The sequence below is a fragment of the Colius striatus genome, chromosome 14 (genome assembly GCF_028858725.1).
Source record: "Colius striatus isolate bColStr4 chromosome 14, bColStr4.1.hap1, whole genome shotgun sequence".
Lineage (NCBI taxonomy): Eukaryota > Metazoa > Chordata > Aves > Coliiformes > Coliidae > Colius > Colius striatus.
The window spans coordinates 21,754,730-21,769,412 of NC_084772.1; the positions used below are offsets into that span (position 1 = coordinate 21,754,730).

Here is a 14,683-nt window from a genome sequence, read left to right on the forward strand (position 1 = left end):
CGGCGCGGCCCCGCCCGGGCGCGCTTCGGTCCTCCGGCCGGCAGGGGGCGCCGTGGCGGCGCGGGGAGGGGGGGCGGCTGGGGGGGCGGGGCGGGGGCGCTGCGGTGAGCGGGGGGGGGGGGGCGCTGCCCCCTGGCGGGCGGCGGGAGCCGGTACCGGGGCGGGGGGCGGCGGCGGGGCGCGGGGCGCGAGGCCGGGCCGGGCGGGGGGCGGCGGCCGCACGGGGCCGCGATGGGGCGGCGGCGGGGCGGGGCGGGAGCCGCGGGCGGGCGGGGGCGGCGCCGGGACGCGACGGGAGCCGGCGCCGGGGCCGGTGCGGGGGGCGCTGAGGCGGCGTCCGGCGTCCCGCAGAACCGGCGGTGATGGCGTACGACGAGCGGCTGGCCCGCTTCCGCCAGGCGCACCTCAACCCCTTCGACAAGGGCCCCGAGCGGCAGGACCGCCCCGACGGCGAGACCCCCGCCCCAGGTGGGTGCTGCCCCTTCTCCTCCCCCCGCCGCAGCCGCCTCCTGCCCCACGGCGCGGGGCTTGGGAGGCACGCGGGCGCAGCCGCCCCCACCGCACTCGCCGCCTTGCAGCCCAGCAGCCGGACCCGTCCTCCGGGGACCCCGAGGGTGCCCTGGACCTGGGCATGGCCGAGGACCACTTCTCCCGCCCGGTGGTGAGCGGGGCTGGGGAGAGAGTGTGTGTGTGGGGCTGCGGGGGATGTATGTGTGGGGCTGCGGGGGTTGTGCGGGGCTGCGGGGGTTGTGCGGGGCTGGGGGCCGCCAGCTCACCCTCCTCCCCCCCGCCCCGGCGCTGCCGCAGGGCCTGATCCTGGCGTCGGACGTGCAGCAGCTGCGCCAGGCCATCGAGGAGTGCAAGCGGGTGATCCTGGCGCTGCCCGAGCACTCGGAGCGGCAGAAGGACGCCGTGGTGCGGCTCATCCACCTCCGCCTCAAGTTGCAGGAGCTGAAGGTGGGGCCGGGATCGGGGCTGAGGGGTGTCCAGGGATGAGGGGGGCTCAGCCTGATGCCCCAGCCCTGTCGCATCTCCTCAGGACCCCGGTGAGGATGAGCCCAACATCCGGGTGGTCCTGGAGCATCGCTTCTACAAGGAGAAGAGCAAGAGCGTGAAGCAGATGTGTGACAAGTGCAGCACCATCATCTGGGGCCTCATCCAGACCTGGTACACCTGCACAGGTTGGTCCAGGACCCTCCCTTCCCCAACTTGCCCCACGTTCCCACCCCCTCCATCCTCATGCTGACAGCCGCCCACCCTCCCCCAGGCTGCTACTACCGGTGCCACAGCAAGTGTCTGCCGCTGGTGAGCAAGCCCTGCGTGCGGGCCAAGGTCAGTCACCAGGCTGAGTACCAGCTCAGCATCTGCCCCGAGAGCGGGCTGGACAGCCAGGACTACCGCTGCGCCGAGTGCCGGGCCCCCGTCTCCCTGCGTGAGGCTGCAGCGTGGGGCTGGGGGTGTGGGGTGGTGTGGGGCTGGGAGTGTGGGGTGAGTGGGGCTGGGGCTGGGGGTGGTGTGGGGCTGGGGCTGCGGGCTGGTGTGGGGCTGCGGGCTGGTGTGGGGCTGGGGGTGTGGGGTGCTGTGGGGCTGGTGGTATGGGGCGGCATGGGGCTGGTGCTGGGGGATGGCATGGAGCTGGAGCTGTAGAGTGATGTGGGGCTGGGGATGTGGGGAGCTAAGAGCTGTGAGGGGCTAGAAGAGGGCTGGGAGTGTGGATCTGGGCTCCTTTTGGGGGGCTGGGGGCTGCGTTCATTTAGAGGCTGCCTGGAGCTGGGGGATGTTTGGGGCTGGTGGAAGCTGAAGGTTGGAACTCTGTGGGGCTGTGGGGGGTCCACAGCTCGTGGGGAGGTGACACTGGGGCTGTGCTGTGTCCCTTGTGGGGGGTGTGGCAGGGGGTGAGTGGGCTGTGGGGCTGTGGCGTGGTGCCGGTGGCGTGGTGCCGGTGCCGGCGCGCGTGCCAACACGTGTGGTGCCGCAGGGGGGGTGCCCAGTGAGGCCCGGCAGTGCGACTACACCGGCCTCTACTACTGCAGCAGCTGCCACTGGAACGACCTGGCCGTGGTGCCCGCCCGCGCCATCCACAACTGGGACTTCGAGCCCCGCAAGGTGCCCGGGGCATGGCGTGGGGGGCTTGGGGGCGCCCAGGGAAGTCTGGGGGGTCCCTGGGGACCATGGCCCTTGGCAGAGGTCACCTGGGGGGACTTTGTCCCTGGTCATGGGGGGTCCCTAGGGGCTGCACCCCTGGGTAACAGTCAGGTGGGGGGTGGGCTGTGTCCCCAGGGCTGTGTCCCTGGCCATGGGGTCCCCGGGCAGTGGTGCTGGGCGTCCCTGAGGCTGGGGAGGTGACGGGGGCGGCTGGGCAGGTGTCCCGCTGCAGCATGCGGTACCTGGCGCTGATGGTGTCACGGCCTGTGCTGAAGCTGCGGGAGATCAACCCTCTGCTCTTCAACTACGTGGAGGAGCTGGTGGAGATTCGGGTGAGTACAGCGAGAGACACCCACCCATCCCACCCCACCCCACCCCACCCCATCCCATCCCATCCCATCCCATCCCATCCCATCCCATCCCTGTCCCCCTCCTGCCCCTGCCACCGCCCGTTGCCCTCTCTCTGCCTCACCCCTGTCCCTGTAGAAGCTGCGCCAGGACATCCTGCTCATGAAGCCCTACTTCATCACCTGCAAGGAGGCGATGGAGGCGCGGCTGCTGCTGCAGGTCAGCTCCCCGGGGAGCCCGGGGCCGCCGGTGCCGGTGCCAGTGCCGGTGCTGGGCAGTGATGGCAGTGATGGTCTGTCTATGGCAGCTGCAGGACCGGCAGCACTTTGTGGAGAACGACGAGATGTACTCGCTGCAGGACCTGATAGACATCGAGGCTGGGCGCCTGAGCTGCTCCCTGACCGAGATCCACACGCTCTTCGCCAAGCACATCAAGCTGGACTGCGAGGTGAGCCGGCGCCGTGGGGCAGACCGTGGGGTGAGAGGGGGGTCCCCAGTGGGCACCATTGGGACCCTCTGCCCACCCGCTCCCACCCCAGCGCTGCCAGGCGAAAGGCTTCGTGTGCGAGCTCTGCAAGGAGGGCGACGTGCTCTTCCCCTTCGACAGCCACACCTCCGTCTGCACCGACTGCTCCGCCGTGTTCCACAGGTACCGGCCCGGCACCGGGAGCGGGGGCAGGCGCGGGCAGCGCCGGGGCCGGTGTGGTGGATGACCCGGTGCTGTCCCCCCCCGCGCAGGGACTGCTACTACGACAACTCCACCACCTGCCCCAGGTGCGCCCGGCTCAGCCTGCGCAAGCAGTCCCTCTTCCAGGACTCCAGCACCGAGGCAGAAGCCTAATGGGGGCGGGTCTGGCCCCATGGCCACCCCCCAACCCACCACAGGGCCACGGAACGAACACGGGCACCCACCCCCCGGCTCTGTGGGGCAGCCAAGGTGCCCGGGGACAGCAGGGCTGGACACGGCAGGGAAGGGGGGATCACAGGCAGAACCCAGCTGCTGCCCAGGGCCAGGGTAAGGGGTCTGGCACAGCTCAGCGCTGTCCCAGCAGCTACCCCCAGGCCTGGGGAGGTGGGAGCCGTGACCCCCGACCACCCCCCGCACACTACCGCGATAACGCCGCTGCACCGGCAGGGGGGGTGGTGAACATCGGTGTGCCCCACACACACGGTTCCTGGGGCATAGCCCCCCCGGGTGGGGGGTGCGGGGGTCAGGCCCCCCCCCGGGTTTTCTGTAGCATTAACGTGGCCTCTTTGTGCAACTCAGCACTCGCGTCCCTCCTTTGGGGCACCGGGGCGGGCGCTCGGCCGGCGGGATGGGGCTGTAGTTGCAAGGCGAGCATTGGGACTCCTCCCCCCTCCCCGCTGGTAACCATCCCGTCCCGTCCCGTCCTGTCCCGTCCCCTCCCATCCCCGCGGTCCCAGCCCGCAGCCGGGACCCCCGTCCCCGCCATCCGGGTCGCTCCGCCCCGGGGCTGTCTCCGCGCCTGCGCGCCGCTGCTCCGGCTGCGGGGCGGCCCTGCCCGGTACCGGCCGGGCTCTGCCCAGCGCGGGGCTCCGCGCTGCCCCCCGCCGCCGCCGCCCCCGGCAGCCCCGCGTCCCCCCGCCCTTTCCCCCGCGGCGACGGACACGGGCAGAGGCGCGGGTGCGTGGGTCGCTCGGTTTTACCGGGACACGGCGCTGCTACATGAGGACCGTGCGGGCAGGGGCTGCGCCGCGTCCTCCCTCCCCGCGCCGCCGCTCGCGGCTCCCCGCGGGACTGTGTCCGGTTTCCCGGGCGCCGCCTCTGCCCGCGGCCGGTCCGCGGTGCCTTCGGGCGAGCGCTGGCCCCCGCCGCGGCATCAGTCCAGCGGCCCGGCCCCCGCGGCGGGGACCGAAGGAAGTGGTGGGCACCGGCGCGTCCGTGCCCCGGTGCGTGTCAGCCACCGTCCCCCGGGGCCGGGGCCAGCCCTAGGGCTCCCGCGGCCGCTCGGCGGGCAGGAAGGCGTCCGGTGGTCCCGGCGGCAGCTCCGGGTCGCTGAGATGCTTCTTGTCCCTCGCTTGCTCCCGCGCCCGGGTCCAGGAGGGTGAGCGCAGGTAACCGGCCCGCGGCACCGCCTGCGGCTGCAGGCCTGCGGGGACAGACGGGCTCGGGACGGGACGGGACGGGACGGGAGGAGGGCCGGGCGGAGCGGGGAGCTCACCGCTGGGCGACTCTCCGGCCGCGGTCTCCTCGTCGGAGTCGGCGAACACTTCGGCCAGCTCCTGGTCCGACATGTCGGTCAGCTCGGTCAGGTCCATCAGGTCGAAGTGCACCTCCAGCGAGGACACGCTGCTCAGGGGCTCTGCGGGCGGCCGGCGCTCGGGGACCCGGCCGCTGCCCGCCGGGACAGCCCAGCGGTGGGCCACGGGCAGCCGGCCAGGCTCGGGGAGCTGGGCACAGCCGGGGGGGGCACCCGGGGGGGGGTGTCTGGTGCTCAAGGACCTGGGGAGCTGTTTGGGACGAGGGGCAATGACCAAGCCGGGGGTGGCGGAGACCCTGGGGATGCTTGGGGCTGGCTGAGGATGCCAGGAGCTGGCAGGGACCCCAGGGGCAGGCTGGAGATGCTGTGGGCTGGCAGGGACACTGAGGCTGGGCAGGGGATGGCAGGGGAGCCTGGGGATGGCAGGAGAGCCTAGGGGCAGGCAGGGGATGGCAGAAGACCCTGGGGATGGCAGGAGAGCCTGGGCATGGCAGGGAATGGCAGAAGAGCCTGGGGCTGGGCAGGGGATGGCAGGCTATGACAGGGGAGCGTGGGGCCAGGCAGGGGATGGCAGGGGAGCCAGGGGATGGCAGGGTATGACAGGGGAGCCTGGGGCCGGGCAGGGCTGCCCATGCAGAGCCACACTCACGTCTGCGCTCGGTGACCTGCAGCAGGCCGGCGCTGGGGATGGGGATCCCCCCCTGCTCCTCTGCGGGGGCTCCAGGGGCTTCCTGGGCCGGGCCGTGGGTGGGGGTCCCAGCCGGGCGCTCGGAGGCCAGCGTCTCCTTGCCGAGCTCTGCAACGCCAGCACCTGCCACGTCGGGGATGGTGACGGCAGCTCCCTCCTGGGGCCCTGCCGGCCCCATTGGGGGGTCCCAGCCGAGGGGGACGGGGGCAGCGGGACCCCCGGGAGGGCCTGGGGGATGGGCAGAGCTGCCCAGGGCCCGGTGTCGCCGGTGCCGGCAGCTGGCAGCCCCACACCCCCCGCCCCGCACAGCCCCTTTGTGTCGGTGAGACAAAAGCGCAGCCTGTGCCGGAGCCCAGACAAGGGGCGGTTTGTCTCCCGGCAAGAGCCGGCGGGGTCGAGGCGGCCGCGGTTGTGGCAGGGCCCCTGGGCACCCCTCCGGGGCTGAGCGGGCACTGAAGGTGGGCAGAGCTCTGTGTGCCCACGGCAGCACCGTGCCTGGCCCCCAGCCCTGCCAGGGCCGGCGCTGGGACAGGATGAAGCCATCAGTGCCCCAGCACTGTGTGCCACTGGGCTTCACCATTGCCCTGCTGCCAGGCAAGAGGACGTGGGGATGGGCATCCTCTCCTTCCTTCCCCCCAAGGAGGTGACAGAGGGCAGGGGACAGAAATCCTCCCAACCCAAAGGAGCCAAAGGGAAAGGGACGTTATGGGGACGTTTGGTTCCTGTTTCTGGTCCATGGAGTTACAGGACACTGGTCACTCCTGTCCTAACTCTACCTCCATTTCATCCTGACCCTGCAAGGTGGGACTGGGCACCCCACCGCTGCCAGCATCTTCCCTCTGGACAGGAAATGGGGTCCCCCCTTGTCTCCAACACTGGGAAAAGCCCCCCAGGGGGTACACGGGTCTGTCTGCTTCTCCCTGCTCCCATCATCCCACCCACATGCTGCCACGGTGCCTGGCTCCAGTGGGTGACACGGTGGTGTCACTGTACAGAGCGTGTCCTTCCCAGCCCTGCTCCCCCCCTCTCCCCCTTGAGCCCCCACCCACCGGGCCGCTGGTCCCTGCTGCAGAAATCCCCTCTGGCCTCCGCCTGCATGGTCACACCGTGCCGCCGGCCACGCCGCCGGCCACGCCGCCCCGCTCCAGCCCGGGCTCACCGGCTGCCTGGCAGGGAGCGGGGTGCCATCAGGGCTCCCTCCCCGCACGCTGCTCTGCTGACTCACGTCGAACCGCAGAGCCCAGCAGCCGGCAGCTCCAGCCACCCCACCGGCACCGGCCACTGCACGGGCCACTGGCACTGCCCCTCACGTGCCTCCCGAGGGCCCGGTGCCACCGGAGGGCATGGCCGGGACTGTCACCGCCGGCGGGGCCATGGCACGGCCCTGTGCGGGGCACATGCGGGAGGGACGGGTGCACAGGAGCCCCGGCACCGCGTGTGTCACCGTGCCAGACCCTACTGCAGCCCCCCTCACTAATCCCAGCCCCCCACAGCTCCACTGTCACAGCCAGCGCCCCCTGCCCCTGCGCCCCAGCCCTCTGCCCTCTGCCACCGGCCCTGGCACAGGGGTGTCTGCCCCAGTGTCCCCCCCGCACCTCAGTCTGACCCAGAACCCTGTCCCCCAGCCTGGCACCCCGCTGCACCCCCATCCCCATTGCGCCCCACTGCACCCCCAGCCCCCGGCACAGCCTCTCCCTGCACACACCCCGTGTCCCCCGACCCGCGCTGTTCCCTCCGTCCCGGCCCCCCTCCATCCTGCGACCCCTCCTCCCGAGCCCGCCGCCCCCTGTCATAGCCACACGAGCACCGGGGCGCGCACACGCTCCACCTGGCCACATCTGCACCCCCCACCGCATACACACCCCCCGCAGCCCGGCCCGGAGCCCCCCATGCACCCCGCACCGCTCCCGCCATGCGCGGCCTCGGCACCCCCCGCATCGCTGCGCACACCCCTCGCACACACCCCCCGCCCCACATCTCCGCCTGCACCCCCCCGTGCCCTCCCCCTTCCCCGGGGGGCCCGGCCCGGTTCCGCCCGCTGCGGGGTCCCGCCCGGTTCGGGGCCACGGTGATGGCCGCGCCGATCCGCGTGCCCCGCGCCCCCCTCCCGCCTCACCTGCGGTGCCGGCCGTTCCCGGAGCCTCCATGGGCCGGTGCCGGTGCCGGTGCTGGGCGGGGCGGGCCCGGTGCCAGCCCGCAGCCCGCACGCTCCTGCCCGCCGCGGCGGGGGCGGGGCTGTGGGCGGGGAGCGGGCGGGGGCTGCGGGGGCCCGGCCCCGGGGGACCGCGGACGCCGCGGGGCGCGCAGGAGGACCCGTGCGGGCGCCGGGGACGCGGGCGGGCGGGAGGGGCAGCCCCGGGGGGACGCCCGCTGGGGGAGCGGCGGGGAGCGGACCCGGGGCGGTGAGGGGACCGCGGCGGCGGGGCTCGCGCGTGCCCAGGCGCGGGGCTGAGCGCGGGGGCGCGGGGGGCTGCGGGTCCGGGCGCGGCGGGACACGTCCCCCCCCCGTCCCCCCCCCATCCCGCGCATGGATCGGTCCCGTTGCCAGGGCGCGGCCGCGCGTTGCTGAGGGGCGTGGCCGCGCGGCGCGCGCCTCTCGCGAGACCCGGGCGCCCGTTGCTCGGAGACCGCGGCGCCGGCGGCAGCCGCCATGGTGAGAGCGGGGCCGCGGCCGGCCCGGTTCGGGTCCCGGTGCCGGTCCCCCGGGGCTAGGGCGGGCGGGAGCTGTTTCACAGAGTCGCGGAGGCGTCCCGGAGGCTCCGCTCTGCTCCGTGTGTGGGGCCGGGGCGGGGGCTCCGGGCGGCGCGGCTGCCTCCCGCTCCGCTGCCTCCCGCCCCTCGCTGTGTCCTCAGGGCCCCAAGAAGAAAGCCGTGAGGAAGGCGCAGGGCGGCCGGGCCGGCGCGGCGGCGGACACGGTGGCGCCGGGGGAGATGAGCAAGCAGCAGGTGAGACCCCCCCCGACCCCCCGGGCACTGGACGGGGGCGGGGAAGGGGCTGCGCCTGCCGCACGGCTGCTCCGAGTCCCGCTTGTTGTGCTCAGTGTCCCGCAAACGGGGCGGGAGGTGGCCGTGGCCTGGGGACCCCACTCCCGAGGCAGGGACTTGCACGTCTCGCTGCCGGCAGCGTGCCCAGGTGGCTAAGAAGGCCAATGGCGTCCTGGCAGCAGCAGCAGGAGCAGGGCAGTGGTCCCTGTCCCCTGTGCTGGGCTCTGGTGAGGCCGTGCCTCGAGGGCTGTGCTCAGTGTTGGGCCCCTCGCTCGTTGCCAGAGGGACACTGAGGGGCTGCAGCGTGGCCAGAGCCAGGGAAGGGGCTGGAGCACAAGGTGCTGGGAAGGGGCTGAGGGAATGGGGGTGTTGAGCCTGGAGAAGGGGCTGAGGGGAGACAGGAGCACTCTCTGACACTCCCTCACAGGAGGCTGCAGGGAGCTTGAGAGGATATCAGTCTCTTCTCCCAAGCTACAAGGACAAAAGAAATGGACTCAAGTTGCCCCAGAGGACGTTTGGTTTGGAGCTGAGGCAGAACTGTTTCCCTGAGAGGGGTGTCAGCCCCCGTGCCAGGCTGCCCAGGGAGCTGGGGGAGTGCCCAGCCCTGGAGGGATCCCAAAGGCGTGGGGTTAGCGGTGGCCATGGCAGTGCTGAGGGAACAGCTGGGCTTGAGGACCTTAAAGGTCTTTTCCCAACCTACTATAATTCAGTAGTTTTCAGGCACCTGAGAACAGTGTTACTGTGAGACACAATATCTGTGCCCCAGCTGCCTACAGTAGGACAAGGTTTTGTTATGCCTTTCCTGGAGGCTGGTGGGTTCCGTCAGCCCCTTCCCCTCCTCTCCTGCGCTCCTCTGTCCCAGAAACAGCCACTGTGTCCTGCCAGCCTGGCAGCGCAGTGCCCGTCCCAGGCCCCTCTCCCCCAGCCAGCTCTCGCTCGGCGCTTTGCAGCTGGAGCAGCACGTGGCACGGCTCCGGCAGGAGCTGGACCGGGAGCGGGAAGAGCGCAACTACTTCCAGCTGGAGCGTGACAAGATACACGGCTTCTGGGAGGTGACGCGGCGGCTGCTGGAGGAGAAGCGAGCGGAGCTGCGCTGCAAGGACAGGGAGATGGAGGAGGCGGAGGAGCGGCACCAAGTAGAGATCAAGGTGCGGGGGGAGAGGGCTGGGAGGTGGGGTGAGCGCCCCAAGCTCTGGGCCAGCTCTGAGGAGGAGAGGGAAGGGGAGGAGCTGGGCAGGGTGGGTGTGTGTCTGTCACTGAGCCCCTGGCCTTGCCTGGGCCTTGCCTTTAGGTGTACAAGCAGAAGGTGAAGCACCTGCTGTACGAGCACCAGGAGAACGTGACGGAGCTGAAGGCAGAGGGCACGCTGTCCGTGGCACGGGCCCAGAGGGATCACTGGGCCCAGGAGATGGAGCTGCAGAAGGACCTGCGCTCCTTGAAGGTGGAGCTGAAGGAGCAGGAGGTGGCCAACGAGGTGGCAGTGAAAAACATGCGCCTGGTACGTCCCTGGCTGGGCTGGAGCTGCCTGTGAGGGGCCTCTGCGGGCCAGGGAGCTGCTGGGACCACCAGCTGAGCCCCACAGCCCCGGTGGGTGAGTGGGAGCCTCCCTCCCTGGCACTCGGCTGGGCTGGGGATCACTGCAGCACTGGTCACTCAGGCATCTAGCAAATCAGCCCAGGAACAGGGAGAGGGAAGCCTGTGGAGTCTCCTCCTGCACTGGGGAGCTGGGAAGGCACATGGTGCCATGGCAGGAGCCCTTCTCAGGGGGCAGGAGGGAATCCCCCAGGGATGTGGCTAGCTCAGGATTTCATTGTCTGCCTGTAACACATGGCTTGTTCCTAACAGAAACAAGAGGAGGAGATCAGCCGGCTCTGCAATGACTTTGAGAGACAGCTGAAAGGTTGGGATGTGTGTGTAGGGCCCATGTCAGCTCCCTGTGTCACTGCTAGGGAAGGATCCTCTGAGTGCTGCAGCACTGCTGGGCTTCCTCCAGCAGGAAGGGGGATAGTTTTCCCCCAGTCCTGTCCCATTTTCATAGAATCAGAGAATCATGGGATGGTGGGGGCTGGAAGGGCCCTGCAGAGCTGCTCCAGCCCCAGCCCCTGCTCAAGCAGGTTCCCCTGGCTCAGGGGGCACAGGAACGTGTCCAGGTGGGGTTGGAAACATCTTGAGAAGGAGCCTCCACACCCTCCCTGGGCAGCCTGGGCCAGGGCTCCCTCACCTCAGCACCAAACACTCCTTCTGTTTAAGTGGAACTTTTTGTATTGTCTGAGCCCATTACCCCTTGTCCTGGCACTGGGCACTTCTGAACACATACTGGTCCCATCCTCCTGACACCCACTCTTTAGGGACTGAGCAGCATGGCTGAGGTGCCCCTGAGCTCAGGCTTCTCCTCTCCAGGCTGAACAGCCCCAAGGCTGCAGCCTTTCCTCCTCACACACATGTTCCAGCCCCTCAGCATCTTGGTGCCCCTGCACTGGCCTCTCTCCAGCAGTTCCCTGTCTCTCTGCAGCTGGGGAGCCCAGAGCTGGGCACAGGATCCAGATGAGGGAGAGCCCTGGGGCAGTGCTGCAGTGGCACGGGCCAGGCTGGCTGATGGAGCTGGGCAGCATCACACAGGGTCTGCAGGGGATCCTCACCCAGGCCCCTCTGCTCCCCCAGAGATGGAGGCCAAGTACACCCAGAAGACACAGGCAGTGCGGGACCAGCTCGACCTGCGGAGGAAGACTGAGATCCACGAGGTGGAGGAGAGGAAGAACAACCAGATCAGTGAGCTGATGAGGAACCACGAGAAGGCCTTCAATGACATCAAGAACTACTACAATGATATCACCCTCAAAAACCTGGAACTCATCAGCTTGCTGAAGGTACTGCTTGCTCCCCCCTGCAGCCAGATGGGCTGCAGCCCCTTCCACCGAGGGACTGGTCCTGGGGGGATGTGACCCAAACCTGGCCAGTTCCCAGGTGGTGGGGTGGGGAGTGCTGCTCTCCTGAGGGTTCCAAATTGTCCCATGAGCACAGGACCATGTGCCTTGCTGGGCCAGTAGCAGGAGGGTGTCCTGATGGTCTGGGAAGCCCCGCGGAGCCAGGCAGCCCCCAGGAGCTGGCACTCGTGTTCCCAAGAACAGGAGCAGATTCAGGAGATGAAGAAGAGAGAGAATCAGTTGGAAAAGGAGAAGGCAGATGTGCTGCTCCAGAACAAGCAGCTGAAGGAGCCCCTGCAGCAGGCCCAGGAGGAGGTGTCTGAGCTGCAGAAGAAGCTGACCCACTATGACAAGGATAAGGAGGCTCTGCTGGTGAGTGGCCAGCCCCATCCCTTCCCTGGTAGCCCGGCCCTTTGCCAGGGGGGCTGCTCAGCAGTGGCCTCTGCTGCTGGCTGGGCCAAGTCCCTGAAGCCTTGGAGGCCTTTTTAGTGAGCTGAAAGATCTCAGATGGGACTTGAGGGGCTTTGGCAGTGACAAACCACAGTGAGAGGAGAGGGAAGGGGTCAGTGTGGGTGCTGCCTCCTTTTTATCACTCGTATCTCTGGTCATTGTCCTCCCCTGCCAAACACATCCCCCACGCCCAGGAGAGAGAGAATCATGCTCTTTAACTGGCCCTTCCCACTCCCAGAACACAAAAACTCGTCTGAAAGTCACCCAGAAGGAACTGAAGGATCTGCAGTGGGAACATGAAGTGCTGCAGCAGAGGTTCAGCAAGGTAAGAGCTGCATTTGAGTCTGGGATTCCCACTTGCCTCTCCAAGCCCCATTCCCTCCGCAGAGGAGCAGGGCTGTGTGAGAACTGCTGCTCCCAGCAAAGCCTCTGCCAGGGGCAGCAGCCAGGCCTGGCCTTGGCCTTTGCCCAGCCATCATGCACGCTCCAGCAGTCCCTGCCAGGGCTGAGAGGGGCCAGGCTGTGGGGACAGATGGCTGTGTGGGACACGACCCCCTTACAGGGCTCACTCCCTCCCTCTGCTCCCCCTCACCGTGCCAGGTGAGCCCCCTGCTCCCCCCCAGCCCCATCCCCCTCTCAGCTAACCCAGATACAGCAGCAGAGCTCATCTGCAATTCATAGAAATCCCCAGGAATATGAACGTTGATCTGAGGCCTCGTTAACGATCCGTCATTAAGGCAGCAGCGGAGTCCCTGCATTCAGAAATAGGCTGTGGAGGAGAGAGCGAGTCCTAATTAGGACACTGATTAACTAGCTGTGAGCCAGGGCCTCCTGCCAGCTGGGGAGTGAGGAGAGAAAGGAGAGAGGAGACACCCCTGTGTGCCATGGGCCCTCTCAGGGGTCTGGGATGCAGCCACAGTGAGCCCATCGGCCTGTTCCGCTGGCCAAGTGTCCCAGAGGGGAGGAGAAAGCAGGAGCTGGGGGTGCCAGCCCTGGAGGGAGAGAGGGAGGGAAGCTGCTCCCAGCATCTGCCTCCCCTAGGGGCATGGGGGCTCTGGGCAGAGCTGGTGCCCAGGGGCTGTGCTGGCTGTCGGCGCAGGTGCAGAAGGAGCGGGACGAGCTGTACCACAGGTTCACCACAGCCATTAACGAGGTGCAGCAGAAAACAGGCTTCAAGAACCTGCTGCTGGAGCGCAAGCTCAAAGGGCTCCTCAGCGTGCTGGAGAAGAAGGAGGTGGAGCTGAGCCAGGTCCTGGCAGCCTCCAACCTCCACCCGGACGCCCTCTCCTTGGTCTCGCAGAAGCTGGAGGTACCGCGGGCCAGGGGCCGCTGCACACAGGGGCAGAGCCTGCGGGGGCTGCACACAGACCTCAGGGCCCACGAGACCCCATCCTCTGCAGCTGCCACATCCCTCCCCTGGCACTGCCAGGGCACCCCAAAAGCAGTGTGTGGGTGCCAGAGTTTGGCAGGGGCCTCTCCCTCCCCTGGGGTCTGTTTGGAGGAGAAGGGCCCCAAGTTGTGTAGTGCTCACAGCCCCCTGTGCCCCCCAGCAGCCCCCTGTGCCCCCCAGCAGCCTCTTGTACCCCCCCAGCAGCCCCCTGCGCTGGGGTCTGGTGCTGGCATGGGGCTCTGCAGGGTGGGAGGCAAAGCTGGTGAGCCTCACCTGCCCTCCCCAGCCCCAGCCCCAGCCTGGGGCGTTCCCAGGGGCGCCGAAACATCGGCTGCCGAGGCTGTGGGGCAGCGGGTGGATGTGGCACCTCCAAGCAGGTGCCGCAGCAGCAGCAGGAGGGAAAACACATTCCTGGGAAGGCGTCTGGGCGCCGAGCTCTGCCGCAGCTGCTGAGGCCCCGAATTCCTCTGCTCAGCTGCCTGCGGCGGCGTCCCCGGGAGCCTCACAGCCCATCCTTGTCCCTCCCCCTCACCTCCCGTCCTTCAACCGCTGCTGCCGGGGCAGGTGCCGCAGACGCTGCCACCAGGGCCGTGCTGTCGGCCCCGGAGCTGGCTGCCCTCGCCCCTGCCCGGGGCTGGCTGTGCCTGGCAGGGCTGGCTGGGGGGAGCAGGCTGGTGGCTGCTCTCCTGGCTGTGCCGTGCCGTGAGCTGCTCGGCTGGAGCTGGGCCCTGGTGCCAGCCCGTCTGCAGCCCCCTGTGCTCTGCCAGGCCGTGCCGCCAGCGCTGGGCACGGTGCCGTGCAGGGGGCAGCTGTGGCCTGACGGGCCCCTCCCTGTGCAGGGCGTGCTCCAGTCCAAGAATGCCACCATCGAGAACCTGCAGCTGCAGCTGGGCCGGGCCTGCAAGGTGAGGGAAGGGGCTGGGGGGCGGCTGTGGCCTCGGGGGGTGGGAACCGGCCCGTTGGTGCCAGGCTGGGTGTGGAGTGGAGGGGAACTCGCAGCAGCCCAGCTGAGCTGCTTCACGCCCAGCCCAGGCTGCAGTTTGCTCCTTGGCCATGCACAAAGGCAGCTTTGGGGGGTGTTCCCCCGCACAGGCGGGTGCAGGGACCCTTGCCCAAGCGCACAGGGGCTGGGCTGGAGCTGCAGCACTTCTCCTCCAGGCACACCAGGACATGCTGCAGACCTTGGAGGCAAAGCTGACGGCCTTTGGCATCCCCCTGGACAACCTGGGCTTCAAGCCCCTGGGCAGCCCCGTGCCAGGACAGCTGCTGGGGCAGGGCCCCGCTGGCCTCGTCTCGGCACCCACCTGACGCAGCCACCGCCGAGGGACCCGCGGGAAGGGCTGTGCTCTGGGGCTGCTCCCAGCCATTAAACACACCTCCATCAGCTCTGCAGGGCCTGGGGTCCCTCTCTGTCCCCTCAGGGGGGGCATTTCCCCAGAGCAGCCCCTCCCCACCAGCCCACGCAGCTGCGCCGGCTCTGAGCAAGTGATGCCGGCGTGGCACCGCGGCACAACCCCGCGGCCTCCCGCTGT

The 14,683-nt window shown here is 69.3% G+C and overlaps 3 protein-coding genes across 10 annotated transcripts; 2 read left to right on the plus strand and 1 right to left on the minus strand.

Annotated features, from left to right (window-relative positions):
* Positions 1–283: 283 nt before the first annotated feature.
* On the plus strand, positions 284–3,424 carry DEF8 (differentially expressed in FDCP 8 homolog). Its single transcript, XM_062007159.1, has 11 exons — positions 284–468; positions 579–661; positions 808–957; positions 1,040–1,181; positions 1,268–1,432; positions 1,979–2,106; positions 2,364–2,477; positions 2,632–2,712; positions 2,801–2,941; positions 3,033–3,142; positions 3,232–3,424. Exons 1-11 carry the CDS (start codon positions 363–365, stop codon positions 3,332–3,334), a joined length of 1,323 nt encoding a protein of 440 aa, XP_061863143.1. The 5' UTR covers positions 284–362; the 3' UTR covers positions 3,335–3,424.
* Positions 3,425–4,125: 701 nt separating this feature from the next.
* GAS8 (growth arrest specific 8) lies at positions 4,126–14,541 on the plus strand. 4 transcript variants are annotated; one of them, XM_062007361.1, is made up of 11 exons: positions 4,126–4,138; positions 8,256–8,348; positions 9,338–9,535; positions 9,679–9,885; positions 10,233–10,287; positions 11,049–11,254; positions 11,516–11,683; positions 12,000–12,086; positions 12,861–13,070; positions 13,991–14,056; positions 14,310–14,541. In XM_062007361.1, the coding sequence occupies exons 2-11, from the start codon at positions 8,334–8,336 to the stop codon at positions 14,457–14,459; spliced, it is 1,362 nt and encodes a 453-aa protein (XP_061863345.1). In that variant the 5' UTR covers positions 4,126–4,138; positions 8,256–8,333; the 3' UTR covers positions 14,460–14,541. The 4 variants fall into 4 exon arrangements, with proteins under 4 accessions (XP_061863345.1, XP_061863342.1, XP_061863343.1 ...); XM_062007358.1 differs by lacking the exon at positions 4,126–4,138 and adding an exon at positions 8,002–8,056; XM_062007359.1 differs by lacking the exons at positions 4,126–4,138; positions 12,861–13,070 and adding an exon at positions 8,002–8,056.
* DBNDD1 (dysbindin domain containing 1) lies at positions 4,147–7,602 on the minus strand. Of its 5 annotated transcripts, none has more exons than XM_062007364.1 (5): positions 7,520–7,588; positions 6,453–6,565; positions 5,365–5,526; positions 4,677–4,817; positions 4,147–4,604 (listed from the first exon to the last, which is right to left on the minus strand). In XM_062007364.1, exons 2-5 carry the CDS (start codon positions 6,499–6,501, stop codon positions 4,444–4,446), a joined length of 513 nt encoding a protein of 170 aa, XP_061863348.1. In that variant the 5' UTR covers positions 6,502–6,565; positions 7,520–7,588; the 3' UTR covers positions 4,147–4,443. The 5 variants fall into 5 exon arrangements, with proteins under 5 accessions (XP_061863348.1, XP_061863349.1, XP_061863347.1 ...); XM_062007365.1 differs by having other exon boundaries at positions 5,365–5,511; positions 6,453–6,569; positions 7,520–7,582; XM_062007363.1 differs by having other exon boundaries at positions 6,453–6,569; positions 7,520–7,582.
* Positions 14,542–14,683: the final 142 nt, after the last annotated feature.

Bases quoted from the DNA above. Each gene is read 5' to 3' on its own strand.
- DEF8 (XM_062007159.1), top strand. From the start codon at position 363: ATGGCGTACGACGAGCGGCTGGCCCGCTTCCGCCAGGCGCACCTCAAC. The intron at 958-1,039 runs GTGGGGCCGGGA...GCATCTCCTCAG, and splicing joins TCAAGTTGCAGGAGCTGAAG to GACCCCGGTGAGGATGAGCC. The intron at 2,107-2,363 runs GTGCCCGGGGCA...GCGGCTGGGCAG, and splicing joins GGGACTTCGAGCCCCGCAAG to GTGTCCCGCTGCAGCATGCG.
- GAS8 (XM_062007358.1), top strand. The intron at 8,349-9,337 runs GTGAGACCCCCC...GGCGCTTTGCAG, and splicing joins GGGAGATGAGCAAGCAGCAG to CTGGAGCAGCACGTGGCACG. The intron at 10,288-11,048 runs GTTGGGATGTGT...CTGCTCCCCCAG, and splicing joins CTTTGAGAGACAGCTGAAAG to AGATGGAGGCCAAGTACACC.
- DBNDD1 (XM_062007364.1), bottom strand. From the start codon at position 6,501: ATGCAGGCGGAGGCCAGAGGGGATTTCTGCAGCAGGGACCAGCGGCCC. The intron at 4,818-5,364 runs GTGAGTGTGGCT...GGCCGCCCGCAG, and splicing joins GCAGGTCACCGAGCGCAGAC to AGCCCCTGAGCAGCGTGTCC. The intron at 4,605-4,676 runs GTGAGCTCCCCG...CTGTCCCCGCAG, and splicing joins GGCCGGAGAGTCGCCCAGCG to GCCTGCAGCCGCAGGCGGTG.